Source organism: Temnothorax longispinosus, chromosome 8, assembly GCF_030848805.1.
Source record: "Temnothorax longispinosus isolate EJ_2023e chromosome 8, Tlon_JGU_v1, whole genome shotgun sequence".
Classification (NCBI taxonomy): domain Eukaryota; kingdom Metazoa; phylum Arthropoda; class Insecta; order Hymenoptera; family Formicidae; genus Temnothorax; species Temnothorax longispinosus.
In genome coordinates, this window is record NC_092365.1 from 12,549,679 (window position 1) to 12,570,999 (window position 21,321).

General features: G+C 43.5%; 4 protein-coding genes across 4 annotated transcripts; 2 read left to right on the top strand and 2 right to left on the bottom strand.

Moving 5' to 3' along the window:
* Nucleotides 1-667: 667 nt before the first annotated feature.
* LOC139818308 (uncharacterized) lies at nt 668-1,498 on the bottom strand. The gene has a single exon (XM_071786925.1). It carries the CDS (start codon nt 1,496-1,498, stop codon nt 668-670), a length of 831 nt encoding a protein of 276 aa, XP_071643026.1.
* Nucleotides 1,499-4,641: 3,143 nt separating this feature from the next.
* LOC139818309 (uncharacterized) lies at nt 4,642-5,994 on the bottom strand. Its single transcript, XM_071786926.1, has one exon. The coding sequence runs from the start codon at nt 5,992-5,994 to the stop codon at nt 4,642-4,644; it is 1,353 nt and encodes a 450-aa protein (XP_071643027.1).
* A 6,762-nt stretch (nt 5,995-12,756) lies between these two features.
* Nucleotides 12,757-14,463, top strand: LOC139818146 (putative nuclease HARBI1). The gene is made up of 4 exons (XM_071786687.1): nt 12,757-12,882; nt 12,963-13,092; nt 13,383-14,102; nt 14,175-14,463. The coding sequence occupies exons 3-4, from the start codon at nt 13,713-13,715 to the stop codon at nt 14,445-14,447; spliced, it is 663 nt and encodes a 220-aa protein (XP_071642788.1). The 5' UTR covers nt 12,757-12,882; nt 12,963-13,092; nt 13,383-13,712; the 3' UTR covers nt 14,448-14,463.
* A 2,869-nt stretch (nt 14,464-17,332) lies between these two features.
* On the top strand, nt 17,333-20,298 carry LOC139818310 (THAP domain-containing protein 2-like). Its single transcript, XM_071786927.1, has 5 exons — nt 17,333-17,389; nt 17,860-18,027; nt 18,114-18,210; nt 18,320-18,604; nt 20,285-20,298. Exons 1-5 carry the CDS (start codon nt 17,333-17,335, stop codon nt 20,296-20,298), a joined length of 621 nt encoding a protein of 206 aa, XP_071643028.1.
* Nucleotides 20,299-21,321: the final 1,023 nt, after the last annotated feature.

Consider the following 21,321-nt stretch of genomic DNA (forward strand, 5'->3'; position numbering starts at 1 on the left):
ATCCCAATCCCTCTGGTTTTCAGAAATATACTTCGCTAAATAATTAATAATAGTCTGATGTTGCCGCTTGACTTGCCCATCCGATTGTGAATGTAAAGCAGTTTTTCTCGTTTTTCTAATACCAAGGAGATTCATCAATTCTGCAGAGAGTTTAGACTCAAAATTCTTTCCCTGATCCGTATGGACCTCCAAGGGGACTCCGTGTCTAGAAATAATTTGATAAACAAAGACTTCTGCCACCGTATTTGCCCTAATATTCCTGAGAGGAAAAGCTTCTACCCATGTTCGTCAGTGCAGGGGGTGTAATGCACTAAGCTCTTTTTCACGATTAATGAAACTTTCGTTTATACTGAAGTAGAACTTTATTACGAGACACGTGAACAACCTCCTTCGACAATCGTTAGCGATCTGATCTTGCTCGCTGCGCATAGCTAGGAAACTCGAGAGTAGGGGCGGCATCCGCCCTAGCGCCACACACGGCTAACAGTTAAAGGAGTAGGAGGTGCGCGGCATGAGGGGCAGGCAACCGAGTTTGAATACTTTAACCACATTTAAGAGTACCATAATGCTCACCTCTGAATATGCCGCTCGCCTTGACAAATATTTATATTTTCAACTAAAACAAAATGAAGTCGCGACCTACCGTGCCTCGCTTGCTGGCCTTAACCTAATGTGGAGCACGTTCGTTTTTCTGAGCTTCGGGCTCTTCGACAGGGAGTGGACAAATCTTTACAATCGGTCTTTTATAAATGCCTTTGCTAGTACGGACAGTTAAGATTCGTATTACGCCATCTGAACCGGGATGAACGCCATCAATTCTCGCCAGCACCCATTTCAACGGCATGGACTCATCTTCCTTCAGCATAACCAGCTGGCCTACTTCTAGGTTGGAGTGGGTTTCGGACTTCCACTTTGTTCTTCCCTGACAAACGGCTAGATACTCCTTGGACCATCTCGACCAAAAGTGCTGCTTCAACCGCTCCACGTGTTGCCACCGAGAAAGCCTGTTCATGGGTATGTCTAGAATATCAGGCTCTGGGTATGAGGTCAAAGAATCCCCTATCAGGAAATGAGCAGGTGTCAATGCGCTCAAGTCCAGGGGATCGTTTGACAACGGCGTTAATGGCCTCGAATTAAGAATTGCTTCAACCTGGGCCAATACCGTCATTATTTCTACCACCGTAAGGGATGCATCTTCTATAGTCTTCGTCAATTGCTGTTTCATCGACCGAACGGCAGCTTCCCACAATCCGCCGAAGTGGGGGGCCCTTGGCGGTATGAAATGCCAGTTCAAGCGCTCCTCAGCGGCGGCGTGCTGCAGATCCGGACTTTGAAATAGATCCTGCATCTCGTTATCTGCACCTCGAAAGTTCAGCCCGTTGTCCGAGTACATGTTTACCACCTTCCCCCTTCGGGAGATGAACCTTTTCAGGGCTCCTATGAAGGCCGCAGTGGTCATATCTTCGACCAGTTCCAGGTGGACAGCCTTAGTCACCATGCAAACGAAGATGGCAACATAAGCCTTGTACTGTTTGCTATTTCTCCGCACTCTGTCACGGACTAAGAACGGACCACAGTAGTCCACTCCAGTGTTGTGGAATGGCCTTGAAGCCGTCCGCTAAGACGGTGCGCGCGCAGCTAATTGGACAGCCCCGAGTGGTATTGGAGCGACTCTCCCAGGAGCAGTTGCATCGCGCGGAGCGGGCACAAACGCCGCTACCTCGACACGTCGAGGAACTGAGCACATGGGACATGGTCCCATGTACCTCGAGAGGTGTCACGACGCACCAGGCGGTGCGAACGATGACAAGCACCGAGCGATGGGGCTCGCCGCAGGAGATGGAGGCGATCAGGCGAGCGGCCGAGGCGTTTGGCTGCGCCTTCCAGGTGCAGCTTACCCGAACCACCGTCCAAGAGACGGTAGTATTGACGGCGGTGCCGCAATCCGCGGCACAGGACGAGCCGGACGAGGAGGAGTTCCGGAGCGTTTCTTCGGGGGAGGACTCCTCGGACGAATAAGAAGATGCCCCGGCCAAGGCCAGCCCTCCCATAGCGCTCCGAGGACGGATCCCGATAGGGAGCCCAAGCCCCACGACTTCTCATTTTGTCTTTCCGTTAGCAACGAGTAACGATATTTATTTTGTGTTATTTTGATCCGTCCGGCGCATTTAGAATAAGGTTTGCAACAGCGGTCGCCGAGCAGCGGCTCATTTCATTAAAAATTTAAATATGTTTCTTTCCCGATCCATCTTTCATTTATTTTCATTGAGCGGCAATAAAGTACACGGCCCGACCTTGAGATATGATTATGATTTTTGTTTGCTTTGCGCATGGATCGCGGTAACGCGCGGAAAAGCACGGCGGTCGAGCCACACACAATCTTTAACGCGGGGCACGCGAGCCCAGATTCGCACTAGTCGCGGAATATAGCGAAGCGTATAACGATTCGGGATAGCGCGGTCACCGAGTACCGAAACCGTGAGAGCTACGCGAGTAATAGTCACATGGTCCGAACCGCAAGGCCCCAAAATAGCGGACCAGCGATAGAGCGTTGCGATTCGAACCCGGGATAGCACGATGGCGCACCGCGGTAGCTAGGTGGTAGAACCGTGCGTGCCGCAGGAATAATAGCGACGCGGTCCAAACCGCGGAGTCACAAATAGATAACCAGCGAAAGAGCGACGCGATCCGGTCACCGGATCGTAAAATAGCGAACCAGGGTATCTAGGTAGTAAAACCGTGCGTGCCGCGGGAATAATAGCGACGCGGTCCGAACCGCGGAGTCACAAAATAGGTGACCAGCGAAAGAGCGACGCGATACGGTTACTAGATCGGAAGATAGCGAACCGGGGTAGCTAGGTGGTCGAACCGCGCGTGATGAGGGACTGATAGCCACACGATCCAAACCGCGAGGTCGAAAAATAGGGGACCGGCCGAAGAGCGACGCGATCCGACCACTGGGTAACCAGATAGGTAGCTAGGCGTCATCCGCAGGAAAAACCCAGCGGATCACAGCCAACGGGACCTGGTACACCCGAGGAACAGGTCGCCGTCAAAATCCGATCACCCGGACGCGAGATACGGCGACGTGTCGGCCAAGTCGATACTCGGACGTCGTCCACAGGGACTGAGTCCGGAAAGACCGGGCCGTGAAAGCGAGACCCGGGGTTCGCCGTCAACGGCGGACGTCGCGAACGCGACCCAGACATCTTCCTCGAGAAGTCGACCCGGGGTCGCCTAAAGGGACGTAGGAGAAGACGTGCGCACGGGTCGGCGTCGTCGTAGGTTGAAAATTACGAGTGGTGGAAAACCACTATCCGGGGGCCGTTTCAGGGCATCGCGTACATGGTACTACAAGTGGAAATTTTCACCGCGAACATCTGGCACGGCCAGAAGTTGTCAACACCTATTGTAACTGCGTAGCGGCGAACATCTGGCGCGGCTAAAAGTCGTAAACACCTATTGTTAACGCAGAGAACGGAAAAGTACCGCGAAGAGAAAGCGGCCGAAACCCCATGGTAGGGGTAACTTACCAGAGGTAGGGAGCCCGAGAGAGGAATATTCCTCGAGGCAGTCTCTCGTGGGCGCTCGTAGGTATAACACCTGTCTCGCGCGTATATCTCGGCGTGTCGTTGTAATTATCGCGATTACGTACCGAATTACGAATTGAACGTACCACAGCGTCCGAAACAAACGGGAACGCCCGTGAAACGCGTTACTCGTCGCCGATACGAAAGGCGAAAGGTTTTGACGTACCGTAAACGAAAACTTCGCACTTTGCGAGACGTGCGACCGCCATCTTGTGCGGGAACAACAATTGTGAACAACCATCTGTGTGAAATGACAATCTTGAATAAATGGAAGAATCATTTGTGAAAATATATACGTAGTTATCGATTTCTTACCTTCTACTTACTTGATCAAGCGGAGTGGTCAGCCATCTTGCGTGGGAGCCCATCCGGGTCGTAGATTATCATCGGGTCTGCAACGGAGGAGGCCATAGGCGAGGACCCCGTGGCGGAAACCTGAAAAGAAACGGCATTAAACATAATTCTGGCGACAGTTCTCATACTTATCTCGTGTCGCGACATCTTCCATACGCGGTGATCCTGGACGGCGGTGAGCAGCGGTGATCCATGACATCGGCGATGGTGATGAGGACCGCGTAGTGGAAACCTGAAAATAAAAGAGAATTAGTTAGTTAATTAACCTTAATGCTGGGACTTACCCGATCAAGCGGTTGTCGCGTCATCTTGGTTGCACGTTGAGACAGGCCGGTGATTGATATCGGGTATCCGAGGGGAGACGACGCAGATGAAGACCCCGTGGCGGGAATCTAAAAAGGAAGAAGGATTAGGGAGTTAGTGGACACGTACTTACCTGATCAAGCGGTGGTCATCCATCGCTGAACCTGGGCGACTTTGGGAGGCGATTGATATCGAGTCCCTGAGGACGGGCGATGGTGAAGAGGACCCCGTGGCGGGATTCTAAAAATAGAATTATTTAAACAAATTGATTGACCATATCGTCGTTCACGTCAAAGATACTTACCTTCTCGGTAGAAATAGGTCAAACCGAGTGGCGACCGATGACTTATAAAACAAAATAGCGTGTCTTGTAGCCCAATTATGCATCGTCCGGTTACAGCCTAACAGGAGTAACCCGAGTCTTCGGGAGCTGACCCATAATTTGCTGACACAGTACGGGCGACGCCTTGGCACATCTCACGCAATTCCGAATGCTTCTCCTGACCTCGTTTCTCGCAGCGAGAGGCCAGTACTCGTCCCTTATTGAGGCTAGCGTCGCTTGAGCGCCCGCGTGGAACAATTTTTGATGCTTGTCTCTGATGATCAGTCTCGCGACGTGGTGCGTCGACGGCAGTATGATCGGATGCTTGGTGGCCTCGGGCAGCTGCGCGTTTTCCAGCCTTCCACCTACTCGCAGTATCTCACAGTTATCTAGATATGGATTTAGGCTGTACAACCTAGAACCTCTGGGAACGCTTTCGTGGCACCTTAATAATTTTATTTCCTTCTCAAATTCTTGCGCCTGAGTGATCCGGATCAACGCGACCCGCGCTTCGTTTATTTTCAACGCGGATATGCAACCCGTTTTACGATTTTTCACCCCGTATCTCGAGTTGTAACAAAATCTTAAGATGTACGCTATTACCCGCAACAATTTGCCTAACAAGGAGTATTGATAGTAGGGTATGATTGCTTCCTGCAAGGAGGTTTCCGCCATCAGCACCTCTACCCGCTCTTCGAGTACAGTTTTGCTGGATAGTTCTGCGCCCTCTGCAGGCCATTCATTTTCGCTCAAGCGTAACCATCGCGGACCTTCCCACCAGAGTGTTGAACCCTTTAATTTCTCCGGAGTTGCACCACGAGAGATCAAATCAACCGGGTTTTCTTTTGACTTTATATGGTGCCACGCAGAGGGCGACGAGCCATCCTGTATCTCGCTAACACGATTTGAGACGAACGTCTTCCATCGTCTCGCCGGCGAACTTAACCATGCTAGGATTATTTGCGAATCCGTCCAATAATGACGCTTGTACACTCTCACGTTTAGGATGGAGGCCACCTTGTTCATCAATCTAATCAAAAGAACCGCCGCGCATAGCTCTAACCGTGGCAGAGACAATGTTTTTAACGGCGCCACTCTAGATTTGGAACAAAGTAAAGCAGTCAAAACGCCGTCTTCTCTCACGTATATGCATGCCCCGTATGCTTGCTCGCTCGCGTCACAAAACCCGTGCAGCTGTATCCCAGAGTCGGGATTTTTCGAGATTACCAACCTGGGAATCTCTATAAACTCCAACAGGTGTAGTTGGGATTTTATCTGACACCAAGCCTTGTGAATCCTCATGGGCACCGAATCGTCCCAACCAACATTACATGCCCATAAGGATTGTATTAAGATTTTCGCCGCGGTAATTATAGGGCCTACCAATCCCAATGGATCGAACAGCTTAGATACTTCTGCTAACATTACCCTTTTTGTTATCCTGTTTTCTTGTTTGACAATCGGACTTTTGTAAAGTAGTATGTCCCTACTCGGATCCCATAAGATGCCTAGTAGCTTTGATTCTTGTTCTTTACACAAATTCACCAATGGTTTTTTTACGCGCGCCTTTTCCTGCGGATCTAATTGTATATGAATTCCATTTGTGAAGCTCAAAGCCTCCCAGCGCCAATAGATCGGTTACTTGCTTTTTTAAATCCTTGACGCCTTGCATCGTGGCAGCCCCGGTTAATAGATCATCTACGTAGAAATCCCTGACAACGACCTCTGAAGCTAAGGGAAATCTTTTTCTCTCGAGCTCTGCTAATTTCTGCAAGCATTTGATTGCCAGGAACGCGGATGCTTTTTGGCCGTATGTTACGGTAAGTAGTTCTAGAGTTAGGAGCGTCGCCGCGGGGTTTGGTCGCCAAAGGATAGTCTGTAAAGGCACATGCTCTGCATGCTCTTCATGGACCCTAATCTGCCTGTACATCTTCCGTATGTCCGCGCACAGCACATATAGAAAGAATCTAAATCGCAGCAGAATAGAGAACAAATCGGATTGAATCACGGGACCATTGTACAATGCGTCGTTTAGAGAAAGGCCTTTTGAATCTTTGCTTGACGCATCAAATACTACTCGCGTTTTGGTAGAAGTGGCCTCTTCTTTTATTACGGCTTGATGGGGAAGAAAGATCCTTTTCGTCTTAGATATTGATTTGTTAGCCGGCCTCATATGCCCTAACTCCAAATATTCGTTCATGAACTTAACATATTCTGCCCCAAGTTCTGGATTTTTCTTTAACTTTCTTTCTACCGATAGAAGCCGTTTCATCGCGTGACTCTCGGAGTCGCCTAACTTATCTAATATTTTTCGATTCACCGGCAGCTTTACTATAAACCTACCCTCGGCATCCCTCGAATAGGTGTTCTCAAAGAATTCCTCCGCGCATTTTTCTTCCTCCGTTAAGTTCTTTTGAGTTAAACTATCCTCTATTTGCCAAAACTTATTTACTGCCTCGCATAAGCTTTCCTCCATGCTTAAATGGCAAAAAATACTTTTAGCGTCGCTATTTTGCCCTGTCACGACCCCAGCTATTATCCAGCCGAGCATTGTTTTTTGCAAGGTTGGCTTGTTCTTGCCCAGCTTAATTTGTCCTACACAGACGAGATCCCAGAATTTTTCGGCTCCTATCAACGAGTCTACTTCCCCTGGAATGTGAAACTTAGGATCTGCTAATCTAATATTGTTCGGTATCTCTAGTCCCCCCGCATCTATTTTATTCGCGGGCAGGCCTCTCGTGATACAAGGTATTACTACGCATTTTAAATCCGTATTGAATAAATCAAAGCGGGAAGTGGCGCTCAGGTCAACTATTTTTAAGGCGCGTGCGATTTGCTGGTTTATCCCATTAATGTGGATTTGTGTCTTGTTACCCCGGAGCCTTAGCTTATTCATAAATTTCTCCGAGATGAAATTGGATTGGGATCCGTTATCTAGCAGCGCCCTTCCCTCTATGAACTGGCCGCGCCTATCTCTAATCCTTACTACCGCTGTAGAGAGCAACACTTGCTTCGGCGCTGCAGCTTCTACTAAATTTGCATGATTACACGAGACGCTATTCGTATTCGAATCTTATTCCGGCTTTAGGTTTGACTGCTTAGCTTTGTTTTCCGTATCATTTCCCGTCTCCACATGCAACAGCGAACTATGCTTTTTACCGCACTTTTTGCAATTACCAGCTATGCAATCCTTAGCTAAATGCTTAGGCCGTAGGCAGTTTAAACACAGGCCCTTGATTCTCGCTTGATTGGTACGCTCTTCCACGGTTAACCCTTGAAACGTTTTACATTGGTATATTTGATGCTCGCCTTTACAATAAACACACTTAGCATTTGCGGCAGTCGCATGCGCAGCGGTAATTTTATTGGGTCCACCCTTACGTGAGTTTGTACTTACATGCGATTGTTGATTCGCTACCGCTTCTAACGTTTGGCATCTTTTAGTTAGGAACGCGACTAGTTCCTGGAAATTGGGCATAATGGTCGGTCCCAGCGCGTTTTCCCACTCCTTTATGGTGGCGAGGTCCAATTTGCTAGTCACTATGTGGATCAGCAAATCGTCCCATTGATCCGTGGGCCTTTTCAGTGCCTGCAAGGCTCGAGTATGCTTTAGAACGCCATCTAGTATTTGCCTAATCGCAGTTCCGTTTTCCTTTCTCGCCGCTGGTAAATCAAATATCGCATTTATATGATTTTGCACAATCAACCTTTTATTATAAATTAACTTTCTTGCAATCTAGCCCAAGCATTCACATAATTTATGCCCGAAATTTCTAACGAGGCTATGCTCTCCGCGGCCTCGCTCTTTAACGAGGATTTCAAATAATGGAATCTTTGCACGTCATTTATTGATTGGTTCGAATGTATTAAGGAATTGAATACGTCGTAAAAGACGTGCCATTCTTCGTATTGACCGGAAAAGGTAGGCAATTCTATTTTGGGCAATCTCACGCGAGCGGAAACCTTCTTTAATGAAGCGGAATCTCACTTCCGATAATACGAGCAGAACCCAAGGAAACTTCGAAGCTGCTTCTTGCTATGCGGAATCGGCCAATCCTTCACAGCAGAGATCTTTTCCGGATCCGTAGTAACGCCCCCCGAAGAGACTATATGTCCCAAGTATTTCACTTTTTTCGCGAAAAGAATACACTTTTTAGGGTTTACTTTAAGATCAGCTGAACAAAATCGTACTTTCCTTAAATTCTCCAGCATTTCATCAAAATTTTTACCAAAAATTATCACATTGTCTAAGTAGACCAAACAAATCTTATATAATAACCCTAGCAATATTTTTTCCATTAACCGCTGAAAGGAAGCGGGGGCATTACATAGCCCAAAAGGCATTACAGTGAATTGCCATAATTCTCATCCAATAGAAAAGACAGTCTTTTCCTTGTCCTCGGAACAAATCTTTATCTGCCAATAACCACTTTTAAGATCTAGAGTGCAAAACCAAAAGTTACCTGAAAACTGATCGAAAATATCGTTTATTCTGGGAAAAGGAAACGAATCTTTCTTAGTTATTACATTAATTAATCTAAAATCGACGCAAAACCTTAACGTCCCATCTTTTTTTCTCACTAAAACAGCAGGTGAAGGGCTTCAATGACCCCTTGTTTCCTCATTTCCTCAATAACCTTATCTACTTTATCTCGCATTCGTAAGGGAATTCGACGAGGAACTTGCTTAATAGGAGAAGAATTTTCTAAATTGATGACATGCTCCACGATTCCACAATTTCCAGCAACAATCTCTTCAGAAAATACGTCCTGGTACTCTTCTAAAAAATCTGAAAAGATTTCCTTCTGAGTCTCGTTTGAAGAATTGTTAGTATAGAGCTCTTTCAAGAATGGGGCTCTTTCGGAAGAAGCTTGGATTCGAGAACAACTCAAAACCTTTTTTTTGCCAAACTCCGAAGAACCAAAAGCAAATTCAAAAACATTTTCTAAATTCACCTTCTCCAAGAAATCTACACCCAGTAAACAATCATCTCCACGGAATACCTCCCTAAAAGGACCCTTGCGATGACCTTGAATTTGGAACTTTTTCTCCAGAGGGATACCTAAGAAAATTTTCCTCAGTTTGGATAATGTGTTTGCCCTCTCTAACCATTCTCCTACTGAGAACCGAAACGTCTGAGCCCGTATCTATTTTGAAACTACACTCGTTACCATCTAACCTCCCCTTATAACTAAAATAATTGGAACTCGACTTAATCCGATTAATAGAAAACACTTGGGGACTGTTAACATTCGGGGTAATGTCTTCCGTTGTCCTCCTTCCGCCGAGAGCAACTAATCCGAGTTTCCCTTATTTTCGGGACAATCAAAACGGAAATGTCCCACCTTCCCACACTGCCAACACTCTCTTGTTCTATTTAAACCCTCCCTACTATAACCATTTACCTTCTTCCCTTTTTCTTCGACCCTCTCGTTTCCCTCTCCCTTTTCATAACTCTTCGCGCTCACATCCTTCCCTTTCTCAAATCGTTTTTCAAACCCCTTCCTTTTGTCAAAATTATCTCTCAGTATAATTTTCACGGCCTTTGCCCTTTCTATGGCCAACTTCAGCGAGGTAATCCCTTCCAGCTGAAGAGTCCTTCTAATGCATCCATCCATAAGAGAAGAGATAAATTGGGCGCAGGCGATCTTGTCCCGAACCACGCAGGGACACTCAGGGTAAGCTAATCGAGAGAACCTTTTTAATTCGGACCCAAAAGTAGCAAAATCTTCCCCAAATCTTTGTCTTCTATTCGTAAACTGTATATACTAACTTTGCGAACACTGTCCCTCACCGAAACGTAATTCTAATTTCGATCTAAGTTCCTCGTATCTCAAACTTTTCTAAATTCTCCACCGATTCTAAAACGGAAAGCGCCTTTCCCCTTAAACTCGACGCCAGAGCCACGGTTTTGGCCGTAATGTCCCACTGATTTGCGCGCGCAATTAGATTAAATTGGGAGAAAAACTCCCGTAACACGGAACTGCACCGTCAAACATATCAGGCTTTAGTTTGTAACCGATTTCACTTTGCGCGCCGTCTCCCGCACTAAGGGTACCTACTTCAGGACCGCGATTCGCTCTTATATTGGAAGAAATTAGCTGTGTTCCTGGATGAAGTAACCGGTCTCCCCGTAGAAGTTGGAGCTCCTCGTTATGCCGGCGCGGCGGAGCGTTAAAGCGAGCTCCTCATCCCGTTGTGCCTGCTCCTGACGCATCTGCCGCATTTCCAGAAGTACGGCTTGGAGAGCCGTCGTCTCTGACGCTGCCGACTCCGTCGCAGGCTCCGAAGACTACACCAGGCGTCTCTTTCTCGTCACGACTGACGTCGACATAGCACACGGACTCACACGATCCCGGACGAGCTCCCAAAAAATGTTGCGCTTTTCTTGCTAGAATCGCGCTCACTCGCGTTCGCGACCGCGCACTCCCGGGACCGCGGAAATAACGACACTCGTTATTACAAAAGGAAGAACTCGGTTTATTCAAACTCGGAACGTAAATACAAAAAAGCTTGGAGAGTAAGAACGAAAGGTTCAAAACTCCGAAACAATCTGACAGGCGTTTTTATAAATCAATAAATCAATAACTGCGTCCCGTTGTCAAGGGATGCGCTTCGACTTGAAACTTCCGCGAAGCAGAGCCAGATTCAGCCCACAAACGGGTGTCTCGGTACGGGCGCAACAATATAATACCTTTTAGCGGATATCGCATAACACCGTGAACACCTAGCTGACGTACCACGCTAGAATAAGATAAAACCTCGCCCTTCGTACGTTTCGTCGTTTACATTTAATTCACGGCATCTCATTTCGACGGCGCGTATTTGGATATTTTTTTATGTACCATTGACATTCTCACCGATTGTTTCTTTTTCCTTAGTACGCAGAGATATAAGGACTGTATTAATTTTTTGGGGAACTATATATGGAAGAAAGACACGTTTAGCGATGCAATTATTTTCGAAACGTACGAGAGGCGTTCTATAGGAGATACGATTCTATCTTGGGCTTTCGACATTCGCGATGAAAGAAAGTGTGATCCCGGTGTTTCTGAAGTCGCGGATCTCGAAGGTAATGTACAAAGCTCGATGTCGACGTTCATGCGAAGACGCACGAGAACCTAAAAAGAATAGACAAATTTACCCTCGGTTCCATCTTTCGTATTTTCTCTGCGATTCTCTCCCCAACGGTACAGAACTATAATAAACTCACGGCATTTATTATCTTTACGGGACAGGAGTTGTCGCCAAATATAGAGACGATCTTCTGTATTTTATCGCGTTAGATTCTGCAGTAACAGAATCTACGAGGTATGACGAGCGTGCTATCTTTATTACTTAGACTCGATGCGTTGTCAAGTCAAACAAAAAAAAGTCGCCGGGAAGATTTTTTTAAAAATACGAAAATGGACACGACGTTTGATGAATAACAACAAACTGAATCTTTTCCACGCGAGTCCAATATGTACGTCTCGTTTTCCCGCATACGTCTGAGGGTGCCGTCCCATGGCGCGTATTGCGATACGCGAGTATCGGGCGTATCGAAGTCTGCGGCCAATCACAGACGATCCGCCGATTTTGGTACGCCGAAATTTGCTCCTAAATGTCCCATGGAGCGGATTTCAGCAGATTAAGCGTAAGCGGACCAGCGGATCGCCAATCACAGAATCTTTCCGATAGAGCCCTTTTAAAGATTCCGTTGAAACGGATCCGTGATTGACGATCCGCTGGTTACGCTTTCTCTTTATCCGCTCCATGGGACAGTAGGACCGTTTGGCGACGCGTACTGTAAACACGCACACAAACACGCTTGTGACGCATGCACCTAAAAGGGCAAACGTAATAACCTCCAAAGTGAAGCCAGTTGTACGGCAAAAAATCTATGTTGAGATCGAGATCGCCAAGGTATTCGCCACCGCTTAATCTAGATCCAAATCACCTAGATTACCCCGAGAACAGTGTCACCATGTCAATTTACGTTTCAGATCCAGATCGCCCTCGTTTTCTCCTCGAAGAGGATCACCTCGCTTGCGTTCGCCGAAGAATTTTTGTGACTTTTGCGTGACATCGGTGTACGGCAGTGTCGAGATCAAGATCGCCAAGGTATTCGGCGCCGCTTAATCTAGATCCAAATCACCTACGTTACTCCGAGAACAGTGTCACCATGTCGATTTACGTTTCAGATCCAGATTGCCCTCGTTTTCTCCTCGAAGAGGATCACCTCGCTTGCGATCGCCGAAGAATTTTTGTGACTTTTGCGTGACATCGGTGTACGGCAGTGTCGAGATCAAGATCGCCAAGGTCATCGCCAAGGTATTTGCCACCGCTTAATCTAGATCCAAATCACCTACGTTACCCCGAGAACAGTGTCACCACGTCGATTTACGTTTCAGATCCAGATCGCCCTCGTTTTCTCCTCGAAGAGGATCACCTCGCTTGCGTTCGCCGAAGAATTGTTGTGACTTTTGCGTGACATCGGTGTACGGCAGTGTCGAGATCAAGATCGCCAAGGTTATCGCCAAGGTATTCGGCGCCGCTTAATCTAGATCCAAATCGCCTACGTTACTCCGAGAACAGTGTCACCACGTCGATTTACGTTTCAGATCCAGATCGCCCTCGTTTTCTCCTTGAAGAGGATCATCTTGCTTGCGTTCGCCGAAGAATTTTTGTGACTTTTGCGTGACATCGGTGTACGACAATGTCGAGATCAAGATCACCAAGGTCATCGCCAAGGTATTCGCCACCGCTTAATATAGATCCAAATCACCTACGTTACCCCGAGAACAGTATCACCATGTCGATTTACGTTTCAGATCCAGATCGCCCTCGTTTTCTCCTCGAAGAGGATCACCTCGCTTGCGTTCGCCGAAGAATCGTTGTGACTTTTGCGTGACATCGGTGTACGGCAGAAAATGGATTCCGAAACAATACTACTAGCCATTTTCTGTTTTGTAAATAAATTTAAACGAAGTTACAATAGTTTTCGTCGACAAGAATTGCGACGTAAAATATTGTTATTGTATGCACTGTACGTAATTGCGATAGACGAAGAATCTAAAAAAGAATGACAATATTGGGTGCGTCCTATATTTACCGTACAACGACGATTATTACAAGGAGCGAGTGATAATCTCGTAATTGAAATGGAGACTGCAGACAAACAAAAATTTGTCAATTATTTCCGAATGGATCCCATCTTATTTCAAGAACTACTCAAATTAGTCGGCCCATCGATTGTGAAACAATATGTTGTTCGAGAGCCAATTCCTCCTGAAACACGTCTGCAAATTACACTTCAATATTTAGCATCAGGAGACAGCATGACATCGATCTCATATGCCTATCGAATTGGCCATAATACTGCATCAAAGATAATATCAGAGACCTGCGAGGCAATATGGAATGCTTTGAAGGAGACATATTTTACTGATGACAGTCCAGAGAATTGGCAGGAAATTGCCAACAAATTTCAGCGACTTTGGAACTATCCAAACTGTATACGATGTATTGATGGAAAGCACGTTACATTGCAGGTACATAAAAAGATGTTTTTTTTATTATGAATTATGATACAAAAGCTGCAATATATGTAATTTGTCTTACAGGCTCCGGCAAATAGTGGCTCGACGCATTTCAATTACAAAGGACACCACAGCATCAATCTGTTAGCGATCAACGATGCAAAATATCGATTTACTATGGTCGATATCGGTGCGGAAGGTAGACATAGTGATGGAGGAGTTTTTAAAAATAGTGAAATGGGAAAACGTTTCGAAGAAGGTATATTCAAACTGCCAAATACAAAGCCTATCGAAATTGATGGACCACCACTGCCTTATGTGTTGCTAGCGGATGAGGCTTTTCCACTGACAACGTAGGGTAGACCAGGGCACGTTGTCACACATTTGGTTCAATATTTTTTGTATTTTTTACATTCAATATTTAAGAGTACTTTGATATGCCAAAATTTCGAGTAAACCCTCAGCTTCAATTGGACAATATCAAATTTTGTGTGGTTGTTATTCTACAGTTGTTACATAACAATAAATAACGACAGGTCGCTTGTGACAACGTGCCCCGTGACCAGGGCACATTGTCACATCAAATGTAATTGCATGCAAAATGTTATCCAAACTGTATTCAACGTAAATATCAATATATTATAGTGCGCTGCAATGTAAAAAAGTAAAATCCTTCACAGAAACATTTATTTTATTTAAAAAAAGTACAAAAAGCACGAAGTTTTCGTCTTAATCTAAATACAAGAATTCCACTCGAATGCGCAAATTATTGATACACATTTTTTTTTTTATAATCATGTCGGTGATTAAACATAAAATATTTTTACTCGTTATCGTCATCCGAAGATTCGCAATAGATTCCCATCAAATTCGTGACAACGTGCCCCGAGGGCATTTTTTTACTTCAAACAGCCTCATGGCCGACACGTTTGAGATATTCATAAGGTTAGGTATTGCACGCGGTAGGTAAAAGTACATAATTTAAGATAATATAAAGGTCTATTCTGAAAAAACATAAGCTTCATGTCCAGTACGTTGAATATTAGACAATAAAATGTTACTTACGGTCGCAAAAAACTTTCAAATTGATTTTACGTCAACACGGCTGGAGCAATCTCAACACTGTAAACACACCAAAGATGGGCATACACTAACACGTTTTGGGAATGACGGGTACTGTGCTCTCTGGTTATTAGTTTTTTTAATAAAGCCGATGTGACAACGTGCCCCGTGTGACAACGTGCCCCGGTCTATCCTACATGATGAGACTGTATCCGCGAAGTGGCAAGCTAGATCTCAGGAAAAAAGTTTTTAATTACAGGCTCAGTCGAGCAAGACGTGTTGTAGAGAGCGCTTTCGGGATTCTAGCAGTAAGATGGAGAATTTATAGAAGACCCATAATTGCAAGTGTTGCAAATGCAAAAAAAATTGTTCAAGCAACAGTAGCACTTCATAACTTTATTATCAGATGTTCGGAAAAGGCGGCTTGGCCGCGAGGGATCACACCGAGATTCGCTCGCGCCAATTACGAGCGCGCGCTCGCCTGCATGACGCGTCGCGCTGACGGGCCCCGCTCCGCGAATCGCGCGGCTTAAAAGTCGGCTAGCAACCGCACGAGGCAAACGGATGGAGCCTTCGAATACAAACAAACAACTTGTCCTCCGACTTTCTAGAAGATTCGCCACCGCCTTTGTCTTAGACAGAATTGTTGTCGATCACGGGTAGAATCTTCTGGAAAGTCGGAGACTATAAATAACGCACGCATGGCCGGGCCCGCACGCATATCGCACGTAGCTTTTGCTGTGTAAATGTATCACGCTTTAACTCCGATTTTCGCGGAACTTCGAACTCGCGCACTTCTGCTTTGTACACTGCACTTGTGAAAAATACACGCTTTCTTGCAATTGCTTTCTAACTCGCTTTCGTGCTTCTTCCTGCCTTTCCCAAAACGACAAAATTCGGCAAGTGCTAATTCGCACATCAGTAATGAGGAAACATTACTTTCCAAGAGTACATATGTGTGTTTAACACCTGAAGAGCGCAATTTAATTTCTCAAGGATTTAGCTCGTTGCCAGTTACTAGAGGCAGACAATTGAACAATGGCATCGAAATTCGAAATGCTTATTTAAATTTTTTTATAGGTACTGGTGCATTACCATTTCAGTGGGAGAGGGCAATGAATAATGATTTTTAATAAAATCAGGGATTATGCAGTGATAAATAAATATGTACGTTTATGCAACAACCGCCGTGACGGAGTTGCGGGGGTGCAAATATATACGTCGTTGTGCGTTGTAGCGACCGAAGTCAAATCCGTGTTCCGAGGGGATCGCGGGTCGAATCTTTATCCCTACTCCGAGTCAAATACGCCGGTGATCTTTGAGCTTTGCCCTCTTCCCCCCATTCGAGGAGTATAATCATTTATACTCTCGTGTCTAAAACTTGTTTTCGCAATTAATTATTAATTAAATTTATAATAATATATTATCTTAGTATTATGTTAGCCTTTTTTTCAACAACGTTATTTCAAAATATATTTTGATCTTCTACTGTAATTCATTTTCTACTTTGTTCTAGATTTTTATATTAGCATCACATTACTTTTAATGTCATTATTTTCTCTTATTTTCTATGCCTGCGCACAAATTGAGTTGTATTAAATATATTTATTCAAAATTGTGTTATAATTAATGGTTACCTGATATGGCGTTTAATTAACAAAGAAGCCAGTATAGTCTAGAATAACAAATATGTAGATAGTAACAAATAAGATAGCAGTAATAAATTTGCGAAGAGTGAATCAGTGACAATAATTGTCAGTTAATCAGATTTATTTTTATTACAAGTAATCATTACAATATATATCACTGATTGAGAATACGTTTTACAGCGAATAGTATCACAACACAAAATATACAGAGAAAGTGCGGACGAGCGTTCATTTACAGCGCCGAGAAAGAAATCAATCTCACTCACACCTTTATGAACCAAATTACTTCCATTAATCGATATTATGCAACATTAAATTTTATGAATTCGTATTGCCACCTCGGTTATTTCCAAATGCAATTTAATTTTGATTTCGCAACGTGTATCGTCACGGTTTATTAATCGTACCTCTGACGCATATATTTGTCCGTGGGATAAAAAAAAGTTAATTGCGTTAATTTTTTAAGTAATTCCAACGCGTATTTTCGAATCATAGACCTAGGATAAGATAGACGGAGCGTAAACTGCTACTATGGACAAGGGGGGTAAGGATAGCGCGGGAGGGGAAATAGACCCAAGTCTCGGCAAAGTTCGGTTAGACTCGGGGACGTTCGGACCACGTTACGCGCGCGTGAATTGAAGTTGTCGCATATGACGATCGCAAACGTCAAATTCTGCAAATAAAAAATAAATATGCAAATTCTGCATAAGTATTTACCGTAATTACAAAAATGAAAATTTGTGTTGTGGCCGGTTGCAAAAACCGGGAAGAAAATAAAAACACCGAACAAGAAAATAAAGAAAACGAAATGCGCCATTCGTTTTAATTTCACTCGTAAGTATATAAACTTTTATTTATTAATTAAGGAAAGTATTTAGGAATTTACGTTATATACGAGGGACGTTCAATAAGTAATGGCAACACATTTTTTTCCTATTCAAGGTTTGTTTTATTTTAGCATTGCAATAAAACAAACCTTGAATGAGAAAAAAATGTGTTGTATTACTTGTTGAACGCCCCTCATATGAAACTCATAATTTTAACAAATAAATTATTAGTTTAGATTCCCAAAGAACGATAATAAGCGACAGAAGTGGTTAGAAGTGTTACACTTAAACAATTACAATCCACCGAAATATGGTGCTGTATGTTCTGCCCATTTTAGAGAAGTGGACTACGACACAAATAATATTCGTCGAACGCTCAAACGAAATGCTGTTCCATTTGTAAGCAAACAATAAAATTTTACTCTTAATTAGTAATTTTTATTGTGCAATAATGAGATACAGATTATAGATTTTCCATGTTTTAGTTGGGTGAAGAATATGCTTGCAAAATTATAAGATACACAGATGACGGAAAACCGGAAAAACTCAGTGAGAAAAATGTTGTACAAAATGATGGAGATGGTTAGTATTGAGATTACATTAATATACATTATAAAAAAAATTTAGCATAATAATTTTTAACAATCTTTGTCTGTATGATCTAATTATAATAATGTTATTATTATAATAGATGGTGAACAAATGGAAATAGAAGAAGAAATGTGCAATATTAATTTTGGAAGGGCACACCGTTCCACAAGTATTTCTCCAGAGAGAGTATTGAATTCGCCAACAAAGAAACTATTGGAAATACGCACACGTGAAAATGCACTTTTAAAAAGAAAACTGGCGGTCTCCGTTTATAAGCAACGAATAGCAGTAAAAAATATTCATTCGCTACGGGACCTGTTAAAGGGAATGTCGAAGAAGAATCTCACACCAGAAAAATTAAGCGTATTAGAAGATTTCGATCCAGGTACGAAAGAACTTGTAAAGCGTGAAATACGAAAGCGAAAAAATTTACCCGTATCAAAAACATATAAACCTAGTATTCGGCGATTTGCTCTCACTTTATATTTTTATTCGCCAAGAGCATACAATTATGTTCGTAGTAAGTTTTACAAGTGTTTGCCACACGTAAAGACCATACCAAAATGGTACCGTTTATTTAATGGAGAACCGGGCATTAATTCTGAAGCTTTAAGAGCTATACGCCAATTTGCTGATTCCGTTCCATATAGATTAGTAGGTTTGTTAGTATTTGACGAGATGGCTATATACCAACAAGTTGAACGAGATAGTACATGTAAAATAGTGGGTTACGTAGATTATGGCAATAATATCGACTGTGATAAAAAAAAAATAGCTAGAGAAGCGTTAGTATTTTGTATAGTATGCATTAATGCATCTTGGAAGTTACCTGTTGCGTACTATCTCGTTAACGGCGTAAGTACCGAATTAAAAAGTCATTTATTAATACAATGTTTAACAGCTATTGAGGAAACTGGAATGTTAATTACATCAGTAACGTGTGATGGCTTAAAATCTAATGTAAGCACATTTGAAAGACTTGGGTGTAATTTTAACACGCATGAGGAATTAACATTTCAGTCTTGGTTTAAACATCCAGCGAATGACAGTAATGTATACGTATTTATGGATCCGCCTCACATGATAAAACTAGTGCGAAATGTGCTAGATCGTGTAAAACAAGTATATGAAAAAGATTATGAACATGATACTGAAAAGATCATTAAATGGGACTACGTTGTATATCTACACGAACTACAAGAAGCCGAAGGCCTCCATTTGGTAAATAAATTAACGACAAAACATATACAATTCCACAACAATAAAATGAAGGTCAAGTTAGCCACGCAATTGTTCAGTTGTTCCGTGGCTGATGCTCTGACAATATGTAAAGATAAATTACAATTACCGGAATTTAGAGATTGTTCGCCAACTATAAAATTCGTAAAACTATTTAATGATCTTTTCGACATATTCAACTCCAAAAATTTAAGACAACATAGTTTCAAAAAACCTATACATAGCGATAATTATGTTGAAATTGAAGAAAAATTTCAAGAATGTGCAGATTATATGAAATCATTGTCAATTGATGTATACAAAAAGAAAACGAAACAGAGAGAACGTGTAAGTATACTTGATTCAACAGTAAAAACTGGATTCCTTGGTTTTTTCATAAATATTTACAGTTTGTTGCATATGTACAAAAATTTTCTTGAATTTAGCAATTTTTTTTTCAGTGTACGTTTAACCCAATGCGATATATTTCTACCATTATTTATTTTTTTTTTTAAAGTATAATAGTGTGGAATATTTACATACAAATATTTTCTTGCTTCAACATCACGTAAATTCAATGCAAAATAATCTATTAACATGGTGACTTGATTTAAAGCAGAAGTCATTGCATCTTCAATAGATTCATTTTCGATGATAACATTTTGTTCATTAGGTAGATGAACTGGTAAACGTATTATAGCGTGACTTTTATCTTGTAATTTCTTACCGAGTATACGCCAGCTAGCTTCTACAGGTCCAACATAATTTGATATAATCGCTTTGATATAATCACGTATTTCATCATGATCTATAATTACATTTTCTGTTATTGGTTCAATTGTTATAGCTGCAGGATCATGACCTTTATAAATATATTGTTGCACTCCGGCGGCTTTCGCACGCTCTCTAGGCACTCCCGCACTCGGTCGCGCGTTCACTCGCGATCCGCGGAATAAGGGAACACAGGTTTAAAGAACGAAAGGATGGTTTATTGCGTATGTTACAATCACAGAACGAGAACCGAAACGTCCGCTCGAGTTTCAGTCCGAAGGAAATCTGACAGCCGGGCTGTATCAACAACGCATAGCAACGCCCGTTGCTAAAAACGCTCCGCGGCGGAAAATACCGGGCGAAGCTGCGAACTCAACGCGAATGCAACACTGCCCCCCCGTTCTTCAGATTGTCGTCCCGACAATCCGGAAGGGCAGTCTCCAGGAGGTTCCACTTTCTTCGTAGGCTCCAAGGCTTTGAAGCGTTCCTCGCCCTATCCCGAGCTGTTGCTTCAGGATGTCGGGCTTCGCCTCCACTGGGCCCAACCTGCCAACAAGGACTTTCCGTCCTCCTTCCGTTCCTCGCCGTTACAGAAGACTCTCTTCGTCCTCGGCTTTACTGGAACTCCATTAAAATTCCTCCTTGATGTAGTTCTCTTCACCGCCGCATTCTCCTTCCGCCGCAAACGCCGTCTCACGGAAGTCTTCGGACAAGGGGGGAGGAAAATAACTTTTTGAAGACCCATCGTCTCTAACCGAAATAACTATTCGAATTAGGACTCCCCTAGTCCCTGCCTCGGCATTCGCCCAAGTCCCTCGGAAAAACCTCAATTGCAAAAACCGAGGGAGAGGCAGTCTTCTTTTAACCGTGGTCTCAAGATAATAATGAAGACTCCACTCCGTGTCCTTCAAGATCTTCCAATGAAGAAACAAAGATTCTCCCTTAAACACAAAAAAATACACGCAGTAACACATATCAACTTCAAAAAAAAACTTTTTTAACGATAAATCGGGTTCCGATTTCTTTAACTACTTCCTATTGTACTCTCATAAAAAGGGGCTAACCTATCCGCACGTACTACCCTCTTTCTATGTCTGGGGGATTTTCGAATGC

Coding starts and splice junctions, on each gene's coding strand:
- LOC139818308 (XM_071786925.1), bottom strand. CDS start 1,498: ATGGTGACTAAGGCTGTCCACCTGGAACTGGTCGAAGATATGACCACT.
- LOC139818309 (XM_071786926.1), bottom strand. CDS start 5,994: ATGTTAGCAGAAGTATCTAAGCTGTTCGATCCATTGGGATTGGTAGGC.
- LOC139818146 (XM_071786687.1), top strand. CDS start 13,713: ATGGAGACTGCAGACAAACAAAAATTTGTCAATTATTTCCGAATGGAT. Junction 14,103..14,174: donor GAAAGCACGTTACATTGCAG/GTACATAAAAAG, acceptor TTTGTCTTACAG/GCTCCGGCAAATAGTGGCTC.
- LOC139818310 (XM_071786927.1), top strand. CDS start 17,333: ATGGACAAGGGGGGTAAGGATAGCGCGGGAGGGGAAATAGACCCAAGT. Junction 17,390..17,859: donor TAGACCCAAGTCTCGGCAAA/GTTCGGTTAGAC, acceptor ATAAATTATTAG/TTTAGATTCCCAAAGAACGA. Junction 18,211..18,319: donor TGTACAAAATGATGGAGATG/GTTAGTATTGAG, acceptor TTATTATAATAG/ATGGTGAACAAATGGAAATA.